Source organism: Manis javanica, chromosome 2, assembly GCF_040802235.1.
Source record: "Manis javanica isolate MJ-LG chromosome 2, MJ_LKY, whole genome shotgun sequence".
Classification (NCBI taxonomy): Eukaryota; Metazoa; Chordata; class Mammalia; order Pholidota; family Manidae; genus Manis; species Manis javanica.
In genome coordinates this window covers 201,623,028-201,644,688 of record NC_133157.1, presented here as the reverse complement: position 1 = coordinate 201,644,688, position 21,661 = coordinate 201,623,028, and the positions used below count along the sequence as shown (strand labels likewise).

At 36.2% G+C, this 21,661-nt stretch overlaps 1 protein-coding gene across 10 annotated transcripts in view; it reads left to right on the top strand.

Annotated features, from left to right (window-relative positions):
- The window catches only part of ENPP2 (ectonucleotide pyrophosphatase/phosphodiesterase 2), a 100,652-nt gene that overhangs the window by 26,437 nt on the left and 52,554 nt on the right, over positions 1-21,661 (top strand). For all 10 annotated transcript variants that reach the window (XM_037010853.2, XM_037010848.2, XM_037010850.2 and 7 more), the window contains exons 3-8: positions 10,278-10,433; positions 14,300-14,425; positions 16,478-16,538; positions 18,346-18,443; positions 18,654-18,733; positions 19,477-19,596. In XM_037010853.2, coding sequence (XP_036866748.1) covers positions 10,278-10,433; positions 14,300-14,425; positions 16,478-16,538; positions 18,346-18,443; positions 18,654-18,733; positions 19,477-19,596 — 641 coding nt within the window. The remainder of the gene's footprint in view (positions 1-10,277; positions 10,434-14,299; positions 14,426-16,477; positions 16,539-18,345; positions 18,444-18,653; positions 18,734-19,476; positions 19,597-21,661) is intronic.

Below are 21,661 nucleotides of genomic sequence, written 5' to 3'. Positions count from 1 at the left end.
GGCTATCACCTGTCTCTATTTGGCCAGCATGAACTTTTATTAACCAAGCTATGGTAATATATATATATTTATAATACTAAGTCTTCCTTCTATCAAGTAAGTTACTTGTGAGTCATGCTAGAAGATTAAAAGAATTACCTTAACAGTTCAGTAAGTCAAGGTGGGGTGTGGATGGGGTGAAAAGTGAGAAAATAGCTCATAAATATTGTACCCCCAGGGAGCCAAATGGACAAAGTGAGCTGTCTTCTGTTGGGGAGGGAGAAGAGGGGAGATCACTGGGCTGGAGAATCCTGTCTTTATTGGTAACCGATGCTCTCTTTAAAGACCACATTTTCTTGTTCCAGACAAGTATAACTCCCACTAACACTCACTGTAAGGCACACACTGGAAGGAGAGATCAGAGCCTTAATTTGGTTGTGTGAGCAAGTTAGCAGCCTGAGAGCCCACTGTTGGTTCGTACCAATGCACCCTAAAAGAAGTTTATGTATTATGTAGGTGAAAACTGATATTAAAATCTAGTTTCTTAATGAATGTGTAAAATCAAGTCACTCATTATTTTCAAAGTTGGTTTTTTGGTTAAACAGTCTTGCAAGTCTCCTGGACTGATGCCATTAACGTGCTGTGTGGTCTTGGGAAAGTCACCTGTGACATCTGTTTCCTTACCTGTACAATGAGGTGCAGCCTAGGCAATTTCTGTTTCCTTCTGTTTAAAAAACTGTCCCCAATTCTATCCATTCTGTTTTGTTGCCTCTTTAAATTGCTCTGTACTGAGAACGTGAAAACTATGGACCACATTTATTAATTCTTGACTATATTTTGTGTAAAAAAAATTATTTCCATAGATTCTAGAAACAGCTGTAAAGACTAATGGATCAATGCCACTTCTGGAAAAATAATATAATCTATGTTATAATCTATAGATCTAAATGATCTTAAATATACTGCAGAATATTTGCTTCCTGAGTTATTAAATCATTTATTATTTTAGGCCTTTAAGGTATCTTCAAAAATTAATGTATCGGTGAAAATTCTGCCTTTATGAAGTCTTAGGATGCAATGCCATTTTAGTCTGAGTTTTAAGATTTGGGTATGCGTGAACACTGTTGATATAATTTACCAGCTATTTAGGCAGGGAGATTGATTGCTCCTAAATAAAGACCAGAGATGCACTTTGGAAACTGGATGAAAACACAGTGTAGAGAGTTTACGTATTTTCACCTTTTTATATGTTAGTGTGTGCCTAGGAAGGGACTCCTTCAAAATAACTCATGTGCTTTGTTATTCTGTGAGCTAAGCCTTCACATCAAACAACACTGGGTGAACTTTTACATACATACTAGAACAGGTTATTAGGAGGAAAGGCAGCCATACCTATTTTCCACAATGCATTCATGTTCCAAAGAATCCTGGGAAGCTCAGTGCTTCAAGATTATTTAACCAAGTAGAAGGAATACAAGGTATTAATATATGGCCACCTTCAGACTAACCTGAGGAAGATCTCCCATTCAAAAGCAAGCAGTTTCTTGTTGAGTACATGTAGTCCCCCAAAGTCCTCAACAATAGTTGAGAATGTTCTACACAGATGCAGACCCTTGCTGTACTATGGACTGGGGTGTTAGTTTCAAGGCTGTAGCAGTGCAAACAAATTGTTATAATTAATTAACTAGCACACTTGTTAGCTGGATTTATTGTTAGGACCAAGTGATCTATTGGAAGTAAGAGTGGAATAGGATTTCTTACCAGATTATAAAAGAGTTATTGATTTATTAGGAAATGTGAAATGAGCAGAGCTAATTATAATTTTTTGGGGGTAAATATAATGGGCAGTCCGGCAAATGAGATGGCTGGAATAAATATTTAAAGAAAATGTAAATAATTAGTTGCAATTCAATTTGACATCTTTGTTCCATACATCTCATGTAGCAAGTTGATTTACCTTTAGGAATGCAATAGAATTTATGTACATAAAGGTGTGTGTGCAGTCATGTACATATGCATAAGTGTGTGCATGTAGTGTTAAAGTGGAATCTATTTTACTCAAGTTTGTGTTAGATACTCTTTCAGTCCCCAGTTGAAAATGGGATATCCTCTGAAATAAAAGCAACTTAATACTTGAAAGACAAAGGGGAATTTGGGGGCTTGTGAATAACTGATTAATATAAACTAGAAAGTTCAGTCTAATTTGTCATTATTTTTAGTAGCTTGAAAGTTTAAAAGTATGTGAATGTGAATGAAATTCACGGGTAAGCGTAAAATGAAGAGTATCTCTAACAACTTTATGAGTAAAGATTTTCTTTGTGAGTCATAGAGAAAACACAGTGGTAACAGAAACATGAAGGTTCATGTTTGCTTGATAATTTCAGAATCTTGTACAATGAAAAACCATTTAAATGATGGGATAGTAGCACTTAAGAAACTGCAAAGCTGACAGATAGATCAGCTAGTACTCTGTGAGGAAAACCATCTGATGAGGAATATCACATCATGGCGCTTTATGTTAAATCTAATGTAGAAATCATGGTGTTTAAGTCAATGGAATGAAATTATCTGCATTAGAATCTTAGGAAGGCACAGATTTTTGTTGTTTGTTAAACAGAGCTTTGGTGTAGTGATTTCTTGATTCATACAGAATCTTCTATTTTGCTTGCATAACTATTAATCTGTCTTCAATAGATTTCAACATAGATTCTTGAATCAACAAAAATCTAAACAAAACAAAACAAATTTAACGAAACAGCAGTAGACTCAGAGACACTGAGAAGTGACTGACTGGTGGTCACCATGCGGGCAGGGTTGGGGTGGGTGAGTAGGGACGATGAGAGGAATAAAGGGGCACAAAAATCTAAATCATAGTAAGTTGGTCACGGGGATGGAAGTGAAGCAGGAAGAATATAACCAATGATTTTATAACATCTTTCTATGTTGACAGACAGTTACTGCACTAGTTGGGGTGAGGATTTAATAATATGGGTAACTTTTGAATCATTGTGTTGTATGCTTGAAACCAGTATAATATTGTATATCAACTATACTTAAATTTAAAAAAATCATAATTTTGAAGGAAATTTTTTTGTGTAATGGTTTTTTTAATACAAAGTGCTTTTTTTAATATGAAACATATACTATGCTTGATTTTGTGCTATTTTTATGCTATTTGATTCCCTTCACCCTCCCTACCTATCCACCGCAGCCCATCCCCCATGGTAGCCACCAGTCAGTCACTTCTCAGTGTCTACTGCTGTTTCGTTAAAATCATGTCTTAAACAGAACATCTGAAATTTAAAACCTTTGTAAAAAAATGTGAAAAATGCTTTGTTAATGAAAACACAACTGAAGTTGTATTCAGATGATGTAAAATTTTAGCCAGACCTTTGCTGGCTCAAATTAGGCCCAGGGTTCTGATTTTCCAACCAGGAATATGGGGATCATGTTGCCCCTTTACCCGAAAAAGTTTTTGAAAACAAAATGCCATGTTAAGGCTGAGAAAATATAAGGTGGTAAGTATATGATGGTACATTTAATTTATCTTTAATTATATTTGAAAGCCAGTCTAAATACCTGTGATTTAAATGATAGTGTTTTATTGCTTGGGAGCAGATTTGCAAACCATGCAGACTTGCACTACTACCATCATAAATGGTTTTGAGTTCTTTAAAAGTTGAATTAGTTTTAAAGTTATTTAAGTCACATAGAAATTTGTTTTCTTGTAATTTGTGAGGTCTTTCTACATGAGGATGTTGTATTTATAAATGCATTGAAAGCACAGGTATTTGAAAACTGCCCAGGTGAGTCTATGTATTGAAAAGATTGTCCATGAAATCTGGTTCAGAAGGTGTAAAGAGGAGAGAAGAGTAATGCGCCAGTCATGGGTCCTTAGAGGAAGTGATATATTTAGGAAGCAGAGATACTGACATGCAGGCCTGTTTGTAAGTTCTGCTTACTAAGGGGTGAGGTCAATAGTATCAGGAAAACATGGCAACTTCAATACAACAAACTATGACGAGAAGGAAGGAATCGGATACTCCTGAAGCGACATAAGACTTAAATTCTGGAGCTGAGTGGCATCTTGAATGTCATCCACGCTGTCTGCCTCTTTTCCCTGAAATGTATACTTCAGACAGGGCAGAAAAGGAGGTGAGTCACAGGGTCTAGGACCCATTTCAAGGCTTTACTCTAAGGAAACTGTCAGGTTGAGAACCACGGAGACTGGGAGGAACAGATTGGGTGCCATGTCTCAAACCTGGATCAGAACAGACTTAGAAGAATCTTCCAGCTTTTGGCTAAGCTAAATGTTTCAAACTCAAATATTGCCTCCTTCATTGGCCATCATCCAAATCTGAAAGTTTCATCTGGGAGGGATTTAGAGGGAAATATGATTGAGAGTCCAGGATGAAATAATATTTAGGTCATGACTCTTGATATGAATTAGGTTCTTTCCTAATCTAATTAATGGTCTAATTAAACTACCAATAGTTTTTTTCCATGTATAAATGGCACTGGAGTTCTACAAAACTACCTCTGTGTATGTATGGTAAGATGGACTATTTAAGAAATAAAGTTTTACTTAATAAAAAATAATTTTACTTGTTTCTATCAAAATTATGAGTATGAATGAAATAAATTATGTTTTACATTGGCATTTTTAAAATCATGAAGTATGCTTCTTTGAAAAGTATTATATATACCATTGTTTTATGCATATCATATGCACATATATACATGTTTTAAAATGTGAAGTTTTAAAATTTAAAAAAAAATTTGTATAGACTGCAACATTTAGTTTTCAAGATTCTGGAACCGAATTTTCTTTTTTTAATTAATTTTATTTTGGTTTCATTAATCTACAATTACAATTACATGAAGGACATTATGTTTACTAGGTTCCCATCTTCACCAAGTCCCCCCCGCCACATACCCGTTCACAGTCATTGTCCATCAACATAGTAAGATGCTGTAAAATCACTATTTGTCTTCTCTGTGTTGCACAGCCCTCCCCGTGCCCCCCCACACTATACATGTTGATCGTAATGCCCCCTTTCTTTTTTCCCACCTTTATCCCTCACTTCCCACCCGTCCTCCCCAGTCCCTTTCCCTTTGGTAACTGTTAGTCCATTCTTGGGTTCTGTGCTTCTGCTGCTGTTCTGTTCCTTCAGTTTTTATTTGTTCTTATACTCCACATGTGAGTGAAATCATTTGGTACTTGTCTTTCTCCACCTGGCTTATTTCACTGAGCATAATACCCTTTAGCTCCATCCATGTTATTGCAAATGGTAGGATCTGTTTTTTTCTTATAGCTGAGTAATATTCCATTGTGTATATGTACCACATCTTCTTTATCCATTCATCTACTGATGGGCATTTAGGTTGCTTCCGTATCTTGGCTATTGTAAATAGTGCTGCAATAAACATAGGGGTGCATCTGTCTTTTTCAAACTGGAGTGCTGCATTCTTGGGGTAAATTCCTAGAAGTAGAATTTCTGGGTCAAATGGTATTTCTATTTTGAGCATTTTGAGGAACCTCCATACTGCTTTCCACATGGTTGAACTAATTTACATTCCCACCAGCAGTGTAGGAGGGTTCCCCTTTCTCTACAACCTCGCCAACATTTGTTGTTTGTCTTTTGGATGGTAGCTATCCTTACTGGTGTGAGATGATATCTCATTGTGGTTTTAATTTGCATTCTCTGATGACAAGCGATGTGGAGCATCTTTTCATGTGTCTGTTGGCCACCTGAATTTCTTCTTTAGAGAACTGTCTATTCAGCTCCTCTACCCATTTTTTAATTGGATTATTTGTTTTTTGTTTGTTGAGGTGTGTGAGTTCTTTATATATTTTGGATGTCAACCCTTTATCGGATCTGTCACTTTCGAATATATTCTCCCATACTGTAGGATGCCTTTTTGTTCTATTGATGGTGTCCTTTGCTGTATAGAAGCTTTTCAGCTTGATATAGTTCCATTTGTTCATTTTTGCTTTTGTTTCTGGAACTGAATTTTATCCTTGAACTAAAATAACATCTTTTAAATATGCAATTTAAAAGGCAGCTGTAGAATTTGAATCTCAAAAGTACTGGCAAATGCCTCATATAAAATAGCAAAATTCATTATACCTAACACATATTTCTGACTTGATCTTTTTGAAGTTTTTCTTTCCTTCCTTCCCTCCTTCTTCTCTCCCTCCCTCTCTCCCTCTCTTCCTTCTTTCCATCTTTTTTTTTAAAAATATTCCTTGTTAGTTCTGAACTTTTACAGAAATCTCAGTAAGGATCTGAGATGAAAATTATGGGATACTGCAAGTTTATTGATACTTCAGTTTTCATCATACCTTTCAATAAATCATAGAACCAAAGTGCTCACATCAGTGTTCACTTGATTTAGTTTAGGTAAAGGAAGGCTTTTCAGATTTTGGAGTTCAGAGTTATAATCAGGGAATCTTTCCATATTCCACTGAACCAGGTACAATAAAAAGAGAAATTCTAACATCAGTCCTTAGCCTGGTATAGGAAGAAGGACAAGGGACCTGGGCATGGGATGAAAAAGCCAGAATATGGAGGATGAATGGCAGAACTATGAAAAGAATAGGGGCCTGTGCCTGTTATGAAAGAAGATCAGGGATGGAATAGGCCCTGGAGAGACCAAGTGGATATTGTTCTGCTCTGTCACTTCAGTTTACAATTGTTGGGGTCATTGGATGTGAAGAAGTATATGGATCATTTCATATTCCCATTTCTCTTCCTGCCACTGCCAGCTAATCTAAGTCAGCCAAGAGTAAATTTTGGTATATGTATCGCTCATCCAATAGGCCCAGGAATTTACTCTAATTTGAAAGCTGTACATGACCCAGTCTTGAGTACCATACTTTTTATGAGATATATCTTTGCATTATGACTGTAGATGCAACTCTTCCTTAACAAAGCTGTCCTCAGATTAAGTGTTCGCAAGGAATATTATAAGTGACAGAAGAAAGCTAGTGAGTGAGATTCAATTATTTTCAAAAACAAAGTTGAGAATAATCAATATTGCAAAAAAATAGTAAAAATCATGTTGATAGAATGGCGAGAAAAGGTTTAAAATGACTGAAAAATCATACAGATATTTTGAAAGTAAAGAAAGAAATAGAGAAGAGATTAAGATGAGAAGAAAGCAAAGGGCATGAGTAGAGGAGACTTTCAAATGTAGACTGGGCCACCATGAAAAGAGACAGACCCACCAAGTAAACAACTACAACCAATGTGCCTTTGGGTCTCTTCCTATTATTGCAGCATAAGCATAGCTAAGCATACTTATGTCTGCAGCTCACAGCAGTGAATCCTATTCACAATTTATTAGATGGCTGTTGGAATGATTCTGTCTAAACACTACCCTTAAAAAAAGAGTAATCCAGTTATAAGCATTTTCCTTATCTTTATTTTATAGAACTTTCTTTGTTTTTCTTTCTTCTTTTCACTTCTCAACACCCACCACCCCTCCATAGTTTCTTAGGGTCCAGTATGCATTGATAGTTCGGCCAAAGTCAATAGAAAAATGTGGTTTTTGAACCAGAGGTGAGGCACTGCATTGGAAACCTGACATTATTTCCTAAACTGAACTGGTGTGCTTTGTATGTATTGCAACAGCCTAGAATCAACCATGCAAAAGCATTTCACATCTCATGGTCTAGTGAATCTGTTTGCTTTAGTTGAGCTGATCTGATGCCATAAAGGCTAGGATTGGGTGACTTGGACTTTAAAGAGTACAAAGGACTACGGATGAGCAGGATGTTCAGATTAATCACTTTGGTAAACCTAGAAATGTCACCTCATCTGATCACCTCCTGCTTCTTGTATTTTCTTGATTTTAAAAGTAATGCATGCTATGGAGAATATAGCCAGTGATTCTGTAACATCTTTCTATGTTGACATATAGTAACTGCACTTATGGGGGTGAGGATTTAATAACATGGGTAACTGTTGAACCACTGTGTTGTATACTTGAAACCAATGTAAGATTGTATATCAATGATACTTCAATCAAAAAAATGCATGGTTAATGATAAAAAAATGAAAAGTTCATAAATGTAAAATAAGGAAGTAAAATTACAAATAACTTGTCACAAGTAACATTTTTTAGCATATTTTTGTGTAATGTATAATATATACTTTATACACATATGTGAACATGCACATATATGTTATATACATGAGAGAGAGAAGTGAGCAAGCAAATAAAACATTTGTGAATTGTTAGAAGTTTCAAACTACAGAAAGGTAAAAAAGTCTTTTTGCTTCTTTCTCACTCATTTGCCCAAATGTAATTCCTGTAGAGTTTCTTACAGGGGAAAAAAGAGGTCAGTCACACCTGCACTGTTAAAAAGTTATGCTCACCTGCACCTTTTCTGAATGCCTCTGCCCCACCCTCTTTCTCAGCAAGCTCTGGCACTGTTTTTATTTTTATAGTTATCCCTACCCTTATGGTTCTCTTTGTCTTTATTTTAAACATATAATGTATAATATTTAGCACTGTAACACTCTTCTGTACTTTGCTCCTTAAGAAAAACTTGTTTATATATTTTGTAGAGGTGTCCATATTAGCCTACACAGCTCTGATCCATTCTTTTAAAGGGCTGGGCAACATTCTATTTATGGATATAGTGATTCTTTCTTGTACATATCTTGGCAAACTTTTATAAATATATATGAGAGATAAATTCCTAGTAATAGAATGTCTGGGTGAAAGATTCTTGTGAATTCTAAAATGTTGATAGATATTTTCAAATTGTGTTCTATTTTACAAAATTTTCATTCCTAGCAACAGGTATGGCTATGGCATGGCTTGTATTTTTCTATCCATTAGAAATGAATTATTTTGTAAGCTAGGATGAGGATCCGGCTTAATTTTTTCCAGGTAGTCAGTTTTCCAGCACTACTTACAGATTAAATTCTATTTCATTTACTGATTAATCCTCCTTTCTTCCTCTGATTTAAAATGCTACTTTCCTCATATAATGAATTCTCACATGTTTGGCCCTATTTCTCACCCCCATTCCGAACACTGATCTACTCATTTTCTAGTACAAAGCTCTTTTTATTACTTAACTTCAGAATGTATTTTACTAGATAGTCTTCACCAAATTATACTTCCTTTTTAGCTTTTTTTATTTTCATATATTTGTTTTTTGATAAATTTTTAATATCCTCTCAAGTTTTGAGAAATCCTCTTTATATTTTTATCATGATTGCATTACATCTTTAGTTTATTGAGGAAGAACTGATATTTTTATATTTTTACCTCCAAGATGGCATGTCTTCCCATTTACTGAAATATTTAAAATATCATTTTATAGAGTTTTAATGTGTTCTTCATGTAGATTCTATACATGTCATATTAAATTTATATCTAGGTATTTTATCTTTTACGTACTACGATAAATGGAACTTCATTTAAGTTTTGAACTTATGTTGCCTGTATCTTACAAATTTGTGGAATTTTCACCTCACTGAATTCTTTTCTTTTTCCAAATTTTTAGTGGATTCTTGAGATTTCCAGATATACAGTTATATCATATGAAAATCATAGAAGAGGATTTATTTTTGACAAGCCAAGATTGTGGAGTTTGTGTTTGTGTAACTCTAGCTATAGGTATAGATTTAAAGGCCTGAAGAGATCCTCCAAGTATATTCAGCCTATTCTTAGAACATCTAGCCTCAGTTTTCCTTACAAAAAGCTATGGATTTTTAAATTTTTAAATAAAATTTGAACTCTTGTTTCTAAGTGTGTACATTAAAGTTCTGTTCTCTTTTGGCGTCATTAACATCCACACAGGTTCTAACCCTTACAGATGTGTACTAATAAGAATTGTAAATAGTAATATAAAAAACAGCCAACAGTTGTGACACTTTTCTTTTTTTCTTTTTTCTTTTTTATTAAGGTATGATTGATATACACTCTTATGAATGTTTCACATGAAAAAACAATGTGGTTACCACGTTTACCATATTATCAAGTCCCCACCCATACCCCACTGCAGTGTTACACTTTCTACGTGTGACGACCTGCTAAGTGTTTTGCATGGATTGTTTCATTTAATTCTCATCCTAACCTTGAGTTACTTTATTAATCCCACCACTTTATAGATAAGGAAACTGGCACAAGGAAGCTTGGCCATAGCAGTGATGGAGTCAGGCTGCTCGGCCCAATGGTGCCTGCCCCACCTCACTGCCCTGCCTCCCAGCGCCTCCCCTCCATGGTGAGATGACCCATTTCCCAAGCCCATTGCCTTCGTCTTTTGTATCTTGCAGTGTTATCAGACTCCCCCTGGACCAACATCTCTGGATCTTGCAAGGGCAGATGCTTTGAACTTCAAGACATTGGACCCCCTGATTGTCGGTGTGATAACCTGTGTAAAAGCTACAGCAGTTGCTGCCATGACTTCGATGAGCTTTGTTTGAAGACAGGTATGTAACTTTTGAGTCCTCTCTGGCCTTGATTAGATGCTAAGGCTCCCCTGCTGTTTTACACCCTGGCATTGCCATCCTGCTTTGGACAGACCAAATGTGGGGTTTAGTTTTGTTTCTTGAATAATGGATCATTCGTCGTAGTATGAACACACGCTGTGTGACTGTCGCCTCCACACAAGGCCCACCGAGAAAAGGCTCTTTGCAGCTGCAGTCATTATCTGTTGGTTTCAGAAGTATCTGTGGCCAGGCTTTATTTTCATCTGTATGGTTTCTGTCTCATGTTGTCAATTCCCCCATTCACTGCTAGGGAACATGGGCTGAAATTGTGCATATTCTTTAAGTTTTGGGGGCGGGGGTAGAGTTGCTTTAATTTGAATTTTTTTTTTTCCTTGCCTGCCCAGTTTCTACAATTTATTTCATGTTATCATAGAGTGACTATGGGTCTATCCTGTTGTCATCCCCCATTATCTGTGCCAAATGGAAAATTGTTCTGGAATTCTGCTTGGGGTTGCATGCTCCAGGTAGCTCTAAAATTTTCCTCTACAGCCTTCTGACCTTTCTTTACATTTCTTCTATATGGGAACACTCAGTAGAATATACAGGCTTCTGAATGAATGTGGATGACATGAGAAGAAGCACCTTTGGAGAAATTTTGCCATTGTGCCTCTTCTGTTTCTAAAGCCCAACACTGCAGGTAGGATTTTGGAACTTGCAGGCTCTCCACCAAGCCTCTGAGCAGCAGCCCATTCAAATTCTCTGACAAAAGTTGCCATTGGCCCTGTCCTTCAGACCACTAGATGCAGATTCTCCAGCTCCCCTGACAAGTTATGACTTTATTTTGGACTTTTCTGCTTAGATGATTCTTTCAAAAATCTAACTCATATTATCACTGATATTAGCCCTATCTTTCTAATGATATAAAACAGAGACATCATTCTCCTTTGCTAAAGAAACAGCCCTTGATTTATGTGAAAACAGACATCAACTCCCTTACGAATTCTGATTTGTTTGTTTTCCACCCCAAATAAGAAGAGTTTTATTAGGCTGGATTTTGTATAACACATTTTTCAAACTTTTAGCCATTTTTCTTGTTACTTTCCCTTGGAATTTCTCCCAGGTTCCTTAGCTGTAGGTCTGCAGACTTAAATGCTGAGAATCTCATAAACTGAATATATGGATGGAACAGATGTCCTAGCAGAGTTCTTTGGCTCTAAAACATTATTTCAAACCAGCAGTCTGTGTTTGCTTGGCACTGAGGAACTAACATTTTATGTTTCCTCTTCACCTCGAGTATCTTGTCCCTGACCTCTCATCTCAGCCCTCCAGATCCTAATTGCACAGATCCTTGCAAAAGGCAATAGATTCCTGACTCTAGCTTAGTTCTAGGAATATAGCTCATGCCTTTCTTCCCAGGGTTAATAAATATGGGCTATGATAATATTTTTAGAGTAGCTTATTTCCCTGTGTACAAAGATAACATATGCCATATGTGGAAGAATAAAATATCAAATAATAACAAAAGGTTGAAGGAGAAAACAAGTCTCTGAGATTCTACTGTGCTGACACAGCACTCTCTAGAGAGAAGCATATTCAGTGTAAACTGACCCCTTTGTGTGGGTGTTTAGAATGTATGTGTGTAGGTATATTTATATAACTGTGTGTGTGTGTGTGTGTGTGTGTGTGTGTATTTGTGAGAGGGTGTGTCTCTGTTTATATGACTTCATACATATCCTTTTGAATGCTCACATAGCATTTCATTGAACAGATGCAACCTATTTCACTGAGTGATTGACATTTATATTTTTTCCAAGGTTGGCCTTATGAACAATGTATCAGTGAATATTGTTCATGCATATTCATATTTCTTGTCTATTTTCTTTAAGATAAATTCCTCAGGGTGGGATTTTGTGAATAAAGTGTATGTGCATTTTTAAAGTTTCAATATATATTACAGAATTATGCTTCTCAAAGTTTTTTATTTCTCTCAAAGGGCACAAGTGCCTTTCACCACTCCCTTTTCAGCATATTCTCATTTTAAAAATTGATATTTTCATTAAGAAGTATCTTTTTTTCTGATGTGATAGGCAACTTTCTTATTACCCAATAAAGCTTAATTTTTTTATGTTTATTCCCATGTTTGCTTTGAAAATTGCAGACTGATTCATACCTTACTTACACAGTAGTTCACTCTGAACCCCAAATTTTAAAAATTCCATTCTCATATGAAGTCAGTAGTTCTTTAATAAATCTAGCTTATTAATAGTGATGCTGTTTTGTAAGCAAAAGGTTTTTCTTATGGAAATGTGGGAGGAATAAAAGTATATTGGTTCGTAGGATTATCCTTGAATTGGGAAGAAATCCCATAGTCTCTTCAAAGTAATCTTGGAAAATTGCTAGCCATTGGGAATAGTAGGTTCTGGATAAAGGAATTCCAGGCATTTAATCTGCTTGGGAAGAAAAGTCAATGGAAGAAAGGGATTTTAAAAAGTCAGAGAATGGAATCAGGATGCAAAAGTAATTCTAAAAGTATTTACATTAAGCAGTAGTTGCATGGTTTTCTAGCATGGCAACTAATATTTATCCACTTATTCACTTAACAATAGCATGTCTTTGTAGAATATTACCAAGGCTCAGCATTACTTTGCAAAATCATTGCCTTCCATTTAATGACGTATTTTAAGAGATGAAGGTCTGAAGTGTTCTTTCGCTCAGAGAACCCATGCCTTGATCCTTCTGTGTCAAGTATGACCTCCCTCCCACACGGTTGCTCTCTATCAATGCCATGCTGTTATTTCCTTCACAGCACCTAGCATAAGCTGAAATTATTATGTGTACCGGTTTACTTGCTTATGGTCTTTCTTTCTCAATCCCCATCAAGGCAGGGCCTTGTCTCTCTTGTTCTTTATGACCTCTCTAGCACCTAGAACATGGGAAACATAGTACAAGTATTTATTGAATAAATGAATTAACGATGAAATTACTCAAATCAACAATCATGAATTTAAAGAAACATTTTATTTTCATGGTAATTTTCAGTTAAATTTAATAAATGCTCATGAGACACCTAGCATGTGCCAGGCACACTCTCAGCCACTGGAGATACAATGGTGAAAAGAGAGATGGAATTTTTCCTGCCACGGAGCTTACATTACAGTCTAGTGGATGAAAAGTCAAACAAAAGTATAACACTCTCTTTAAAATGAATATTACTTTTCTGAATATATCCTCTTGGCAGAGTTGAGCTCTCAATTAAGCATGCTTAGACAGAAATCTGTAACCTGTCTCTTGGCCTCCTTGAAAATAGGGGCTCTGACTTCTCATTGTAGGTAGGATCACATTTTGGTCAACGGTTGGAACTGCATGTGTTTGTAACATCCCTTTATACTCTTTATATCTGCTTAGGACTATTACGTCCTGGTGTGTCTTGTAGCAGATAGAGGCCATCTAGTTACACTGACATTTGTATTTAAATCAAGGTGCTTAAAGTGGAGTAGAGCTACTTTGGGAAATAAAAAGAGTCCAACTATAGCGATAAGGCTATGATACTAGATTCTCCTATCCCAAACCTTAGATACCATGCGTTTTATTGGATCATGTAGGACCGTTTGCACAAAGGAAGGATTCCATTTTTCCAAAGGAACCCAATTTCGTTTGGCTTTGTACTTTGACTTGAAAAATTAGGAATTCATCCTGTTTGTAAATCCTCCAAATATCATCTAGGCCTCAGGCCAACTCTAATTTCACAAGCAGATTAAATGATGTGGGATTTTAGCTCTTTTTGTTGGCAACCCTTGTAAGCAGTTGTGGCCTCTTTTATTTGGTTTGTGTGAAGCAGTTAAAGTGTTTTATTGTGCCAATTTCAGCTGGCGGCTGGGAGTGTACGAAGGACAGATGTGGAGAAGTAAGAAATGAAGACAACGCCTGTCACTGCTCCGAGGACTGCCTGGCCAGGGGAGACTGCTGTACCAATTACCAGGTGGTCTGCAAAGGTACGTGTTTCCTTGGAGGGATGTGAGCTTTAAAAGAATAAAACCTGGAGATGCTCCAAGAGATCTTGAATGTGGCGGATGTAACACCTTGGGTTTGGGAGGAGGGAATGAATTGTGCTTTTGAGTTTCTCATTGTGCTTCTAAGTTTTGCTTCCCTGCAGTTCACTGATCCGAAATAACAAGGAAATAACCCCAAATTCCATAATTAGATAGAAGCATGATAATGAAGAGATTCCTAAAGTTCCTGTCTTGGTTTTAGGTCAGGTTTCCCAGAAGCAGAGCCTGAGATAGGAATTCCATACATGAAACTTATCGAGGGAATGATTCGCAGGAAAACCGTGTGAATAGCACGGAAGGTGAGGGTAGGAGGAGGCAAGCAAGGGTGTGGTCTCAGGTGAGGTGTCAACCTGGCCTGCTCTGCTGGGGGCTCTGAAAAGTAAATCCCAGAGTTCTTACCCTCAAGGCAAGGGGGCATGGCTTTCGTACCCACTGGATGTAAGCTGTCATCCAAGGCACTGGCAGCAGCCTGGAGATCAGGGTATCTGCTCGTAAAGAGGGTCAGGGTACCAACAGCTCCTGTTATCCCCCCAAGCCATGTATGCACTTGTGCTGACTTTGTATGGTTGATTGTAGAACATGATGGTTGAATTCCAATAATAAGTACTAGTCAGTAGAATCCTGGAAATACAGAAGGTGCAGTGTCTGTCTTTCAGGAGTTTAAGTTGCCATGGTACCCCCTTATAGAAATTAATGGAAATCCAAGAATTTCTATGTAAAGTTTGCAAGTCACTATTTAGAATCCAAATTAAGTCCTTCTTTCTAGCTGTGACATGGGACATTTAAGAAGAGTTTCTGTTCAAAGATTTCAAGGAAAAAGCAAATTAGTTCTGAAATATGTAGTGTTCAGTTGTGGCAAGAGGTTATTACTTTCATCCTGTGTTTGGAAAGTTTCCCTACCCACACAATGATTGTAACTATTAATAAAACAAAATTGATTGAGAACTTATTTCCTTTCCCTTTTTATTTCCCTCTGTAGTAAATGTACCAATAAGCCACAAAGGCTATTAGAATAGAAAATAAAGAAAAGGTCCAGTCATTGGTCATTGAATCATTAAACATTGGCTTTGGCTGGTTTAAAATCATAGTTGTAGTTCTTTCCTGAGGCCCGTATGTGTGCCCTGAGTTATTACACGTGTGGTAAATCTCCCCCATTTAAAAGAGCTGACACCGTTGTTAGTAGTCAGATTCTTACTGACCAGTGAGTTTCCCAGTGCTCTTTACCTGGGAACAATTTCTCCAAAGTCTTGGTCACAAATTTTACCTGTATTCAAGACACATGATTCCTGTTTGTTTTAGGACAGTTTAAGGCAAATGCCTTTTGATAGTCTTCATTTTCTCCAAAAGAAATTTTGGAGAAATTTCTCCTCATTTAAAAATATCTGGGCTCTTTTCTGTTCTCTATATGTGGAAGGGGTAGCTAGGAAAGACATAGGGTTATGCTCTCAGATCTTTGTGGAAGACAAAAGTGAAAGACAGCATTAGTTGTTATCCCTAAATTCAAGGGCTGGGCACAGATCCATCGGCAAATAATCTCTCCATTGCCATCTTCTATCTATTATCCCTGAGTATTCTAAACCGTTCTCCCTAACTGAAGGGAAGTTGTGTCATGCTTTCTATGGCTTTGAGAATGAATGTTCAGTGGCAGAGAAAGGAATGTTCCATCTAATGACCAAACAGTTTATTTCTGGAGGGAAACAAACATGAAATTTTGTTCACTGACGCCACTGATGTTTTTAATCTACAAACCATTTAGGCTCAGAAAACTTGCATAAACACCACTTGGGGTTATTAAATCTTAGCTTTCCTATCATGTATGGGTATACTTTAGTAAGCCCAACCAGACACTAGACTTGATTTCAGAATTTCTTTTCAGATGGTGTCCCCTCAGCAACAAGTATCACACAGGACACAGGTCCTGGAACTGGAGTTTTCAAAGTCTGGATGGCATTTGTAATTAGATTTGCCAATACATTTACCCATTTTTCCTGATAGGAGAGTCACACTGGGTAGATGACGACTGTGAGGAAATAAAGGCCCCTGAATGCCCTGCAGGGTAAGTGTATTTTATGAATATTATGAAATTTTATGTATTTGGTGAAATGGTATCATAAGATACGGATGGAACAATGTAAAACAAATCCTGTTATATGGCAAATTTATGAGTACTTATGAATAACTGACCAGTCAAAAGCTAAAATGTACATCTTGAAGTAGTGATTAAAAACAAAATTGTCCTATCACCTCCACACCTCTCTGAGACTTAATATCCTGTCGATTCCATCTCAGCTGATGATTGTACAAAGTGTATCTAAATATCACTGAAGAAGAGAGAATCATTTCAAGTAGTGACTTATTTTTTCAGTGTTTTGTCCTGAATACTGTTTTTGCCTTTGTTCAGAGGGAGAAGGGAAGACTATAGAACTTCTCAAAAATATCCTCCAAGATGGTAACTCTGACCAGATGCTGCAGAAACATGACAAACCACTGAAGCACTGTTTTGCTGGGGTAAAGCCAAACTTGAGTGACACCCCATAGCTCAAGTGTGACCAGCATACGGCCTTTATTATGCCTGATAGGAAACTGTTGAAAATTCATGAACCCTTAACATGCCTGGCAGAAAATAAATTTTCAACAAATAAGTTTTCATTAATGCATTTGTTTGGAGGTATTTTTGTTGTAGGCAGCACAGCCTGGGACACAACATCCAAGTATTTAGATATTGTCTTTATTTCTGTCTTCTTTTTAACATGTATGAACTTTTAGAATGGAATGGCAGTAACTTCTATCGAAAATGAGAAAAGCAGTCTATGTAGTAGAAGCTTTTTAAAATGATAGTAGTAATGATACTATGAAACTTATGTAGTATTACTCTAAGTGCTTTACATATGACATTTAAAATATGTCTTATTTATTATGTGGCTTCAAATATACTTAAGCCTATACTTGCTGAATTATCTTTAAACTATTGGAAAAAATTTTGCACATGGCTTAGCATTCTCAAGTCTCATTGAACAACCAAAATCTTTACAATACAACAACAGGCCTATTTTCATCCGATCCTACCTTAGATAGATCGTCTCATCATTTATTGGTTAACTTTTTAAAGATCTTTAAAATTCTTAAATTATTTTTAAAATTATTTCATAATTAAACCTAGAAGAATTTTTTTTATAAGTGCTTAGTTCTAGTGACAGGCTTGCTGTGTATAACAATTTCATGCTCATTCATTGATTCATGTATTTGATAAATATTTACTGAAGCCCTACTAGGGTCCACAAAGAAGAAAGATGGATAAGGCACAAACTGTGTTCTGAAACTAGTAAAGAAGATAAACATGTTAATAGATCATTAATATAATATAATATGATATATAATATAATATAATATAATATAATGTAATGTAATATAATGTAATATATATGTGAATTAATGTCTTAAAGGAATTCACAAGCATGAGCAACTAACATCTTAGAAGAGGAAATGCTGAGCTGGGTTTTAAAGAATGAATATGAGTTTTCCAAGTAGCAAATGGGAGAATATTTATTCTAGGAAAGTATATCAACTTTTCACCTTGTGAAAAACCTGGTTTGCAGCATGAGAGGCAGCAGTGGAGAAAGTACATCAGAGAAAATCTGAAGTCCAGCCTCTTCCCTGGACATATGACCCTGGTTATTTTCCTCTAGACTTTGGTCACCACAATGTAATGTGGCTGGAAGCCCAGGCATGTACAGATACCCTAACTTGAAGTTTCATCTTGGAACTGAGATGTTTCATCTTGGTGCCAGTTATTGGGAATGACTAGGCATAATGGAAACTCTGTGGCAATTATTTTTCTAAAGCTTCATGTGTCACTGTTTAAGGTTTGTTCGCCCTCCTTTAATCATCTTCTCTGTGGATGGTTTCCGTGCATCGTACATGAAGAAAGGCAGCAAGGTCATGCCTAACATTGAAAAACTAAGTAAGTCGTTTTCATACTGTGTTCTCATCTCATGGTCTGCACAGTGACTGTGGGTTTTGAGATGGATGAACACATGGCTTTAAATGTTTTATTATTTGAAATACAAAAGTGAAGGTGACACATGTCTTTGATAGTTTATAGAATGGATTTCCATATGTGAAGTGATTCCTGGTGGCTCTCTTGTTCTAATATCAGAAATCCTGTTTGCAGGGTCTTGTGGCACACACTCTCCCTACATGAGGCCGGTGTACCCCACAAAAACTTTCCCTAACTTATACACTTTGGCCACTGTAAGTATTTTTTCAAATGCTATAGATTTAAAGGACTGATTTCATCCTGAAGTGACTTGAAGGGAGATTTTAGAAACATGTTCTTTAGTGTTCAAAGAAAATCTTTCTGCTTTCTATCTTATCTGCATCAGTTCACAGTAAATGCCTTTTACAATTTTGGGGGTAACCAAACTTCATTACAACCTTAAAACCTGAGACCTTTTTCAGGTGCAGTTCTGTCTGAACACAGACAGTAAGCCTCTCTCAAATACCACAGGATCTATTTATTTTCTGAATTTTTCTATGTAAAAGTGTTGATTTCAGGGCTGCTATGTTTTAATTTTCAGATACTCCTAATTCTACTTTACTTCTTCTTAAGATCACAATTTGCCTATTTATTTTATTTTTAATTTTCTGATGGATAGAAATAGAACTTAGGAAAAAGGCAAAGTATATTAAGAAATAGAAACTTTTTTGGAGGCACAAATATAAATTTCAACCTATAAACTCATTTATCCTAGTAAAAATTATTGTCACCTTATTAAATTATAACAGGTAAAAAACAAACATTAAATTTCTTATAATCATGGTAAGTTTCCCAGCTGGCTTATAATTAGTGTTTACTCATATATAAAGGTTAAATGTATCTTATATAAATTTAAAAATCAAATACTGCTTTTAAACCCTTCATGATAAGAAAATTTGTGATAGAATTAGTATCTGGATTATATGTCATTTTAACAATAGTATTCTTTTACACAAAGGGGCTGTATCCAGAATCACATGGAATTGTTGGCAATTCAATGTATGATCCTGTGTTTGATGCCACTTTCCATCTTCGAGGGCGAGAGAAATTTAATCACAGATGGTGGGGAGGTCAACCGGTAAGTTTCGCTTTTTTTGTGTGTCTGTGGATTCAAACATTTCATCCCAAAATGTGTTACCTGTGAAAAATATACATATAGTTTCCTCATGCTTGGCAATGTTTCTGTCCTTTGATATTGTATATACATATGTGTGTATATAATTTACATGCGTTCATGTGTGAATATGATATGCATGTGTATCTGTGTATATGGGTATATAACATGTATGTGTATGCATATATACATGTGCATGTATGTAATGTGCATGTATGCATATGCACAAGATATATAATGTGCATATATATACATGTTCATTTGTGTGTTTATGTGAGTTCCTAATTATAAAAGTATGAGATGATGTGTCTTCATTAGGATGATAGTGGTAAGAATGGTGACATGGGATGAAATTCAGAAACATTTTAAATATGAAATAGTCATATCTAATTGACTTACTAGATTTGAGGTACAGTGACAAAGAGAAGTGAATGATTTTGACTACACCAAAATTTTGGTCCAAGTGCCCTATGAACAAAAACAGGGAAATCTGCTGAAAAAAAGGAGCTCAGTGAAACCCACAGTAAATTCATGAATTCTTTTGTTGAATCCATTAAAAAAAATTTGTAAGTTACATGTGATAAGTGGAATCCTACCTTAATTCTGGACCAGTAAATTAATGCTTTGAAAGAAATTCTGTTTACTTCAGATCAAGTAGTTGGGCCGAAAGTGAAAGGGCATGAAGGTGGCCTTCTGTGCATCATTTCTCCTGTGACTCTGTGTGTGGTTAAGTACTTGAGCAAAGCAGCACCCCAAAGCCATGGTTGCTGGGTGTGCACCACTGAGCTAAGTGCACATGACCCTGGGGAGAAGGAGCAGAATCCCTATAGGAACATAATCCTAGTGCACACAGTCACTTTGAGACACATAGGAGATGGACAGCAGATGTCTCCATCTCACGTCAACTCTGGAGGCCGTGGCTCCCTGGAGCGCTGGTTAGGGAGGGGGGCTGACACCTTCATGCAGTCTACCAAGGCAGGAGGTGTGGGCATGTGTCTACCATCCCTAAATGATCTCATACCTGGACATGTTTACTGTACTCTATGGGCAAAATAAAGAATTTAAGAAAAAAATGGTAGTGCTCTTTGAGAAAAGGTCATCTGTAATAAAAATTTTCATATTGCACAATCAGTATCAAGGTTAAATATGGGCTTTTCGTTAAAAAAATATTGGAAGACTTCTTGAATGTCTGCAGAAGCATTTCTTCATAGTGGACATTCTGATTCTGCTGTCTTTATTCAGGTTGGACTCCCAGAAGTCTTTGATGACCTCAGTTATGAGCACAGTGAAATTTGTTTACAGGGTGGATTTCCCAAAAATGTTTATGATAGAGGAACATTTTCTGTGTAAATAAAAGGATTGAAATTAGAGCTCTGTTAAATTGTTACTAGTTGGGCTTTTATATTAATTTTGTCATGGAAGCAAACTTGCCTGAAGAACCACAAAGGATATAGGGATAAATAGTAATTTTATCAAATTGGATCACCTTAAGCCAAGTGTTGACATTAGGTTTCCTCTGGGTTGGCATGACTCAGAAGATGAGTCTGCATATTCATTAACTTCGGCAGAAATGGAGCAGAGGGAATGCTGTTAACTTGCCCAATGAAATGAAGTCTCTGTTTCAACTGTTTGCCTGTTTCCTCACTAATTCTCAAAGCTGACACATCTGACCAACTTTAGTCCTTTCCTATGCTGACCAAGGTTTGCAGTAAAACTGATTTGTGTTTCTATTTTCTTGAGCAAGAGGTCACCATAACAGTTCCAAGGAGCCTCGTAGCTATAATTTAAAAACATATTTTATTGAAAGTTGGTATTTAGGAAGAGCATGTGGACAGAAACTGTAAGAAACTATAGTACAAGAGTACTATAAGTATAAATTTCAGAAATTATAAACACTATAAGAAATAATGAGCTTTAATAAGTATTCCTCAAGCATTTATACCATGCTTTCAGTGGCTTGTACATTTCACAAGATCATCAGTGAAATATAATTAGAAGGAGAATATATTTATGAAAGTCTTAGGTAATT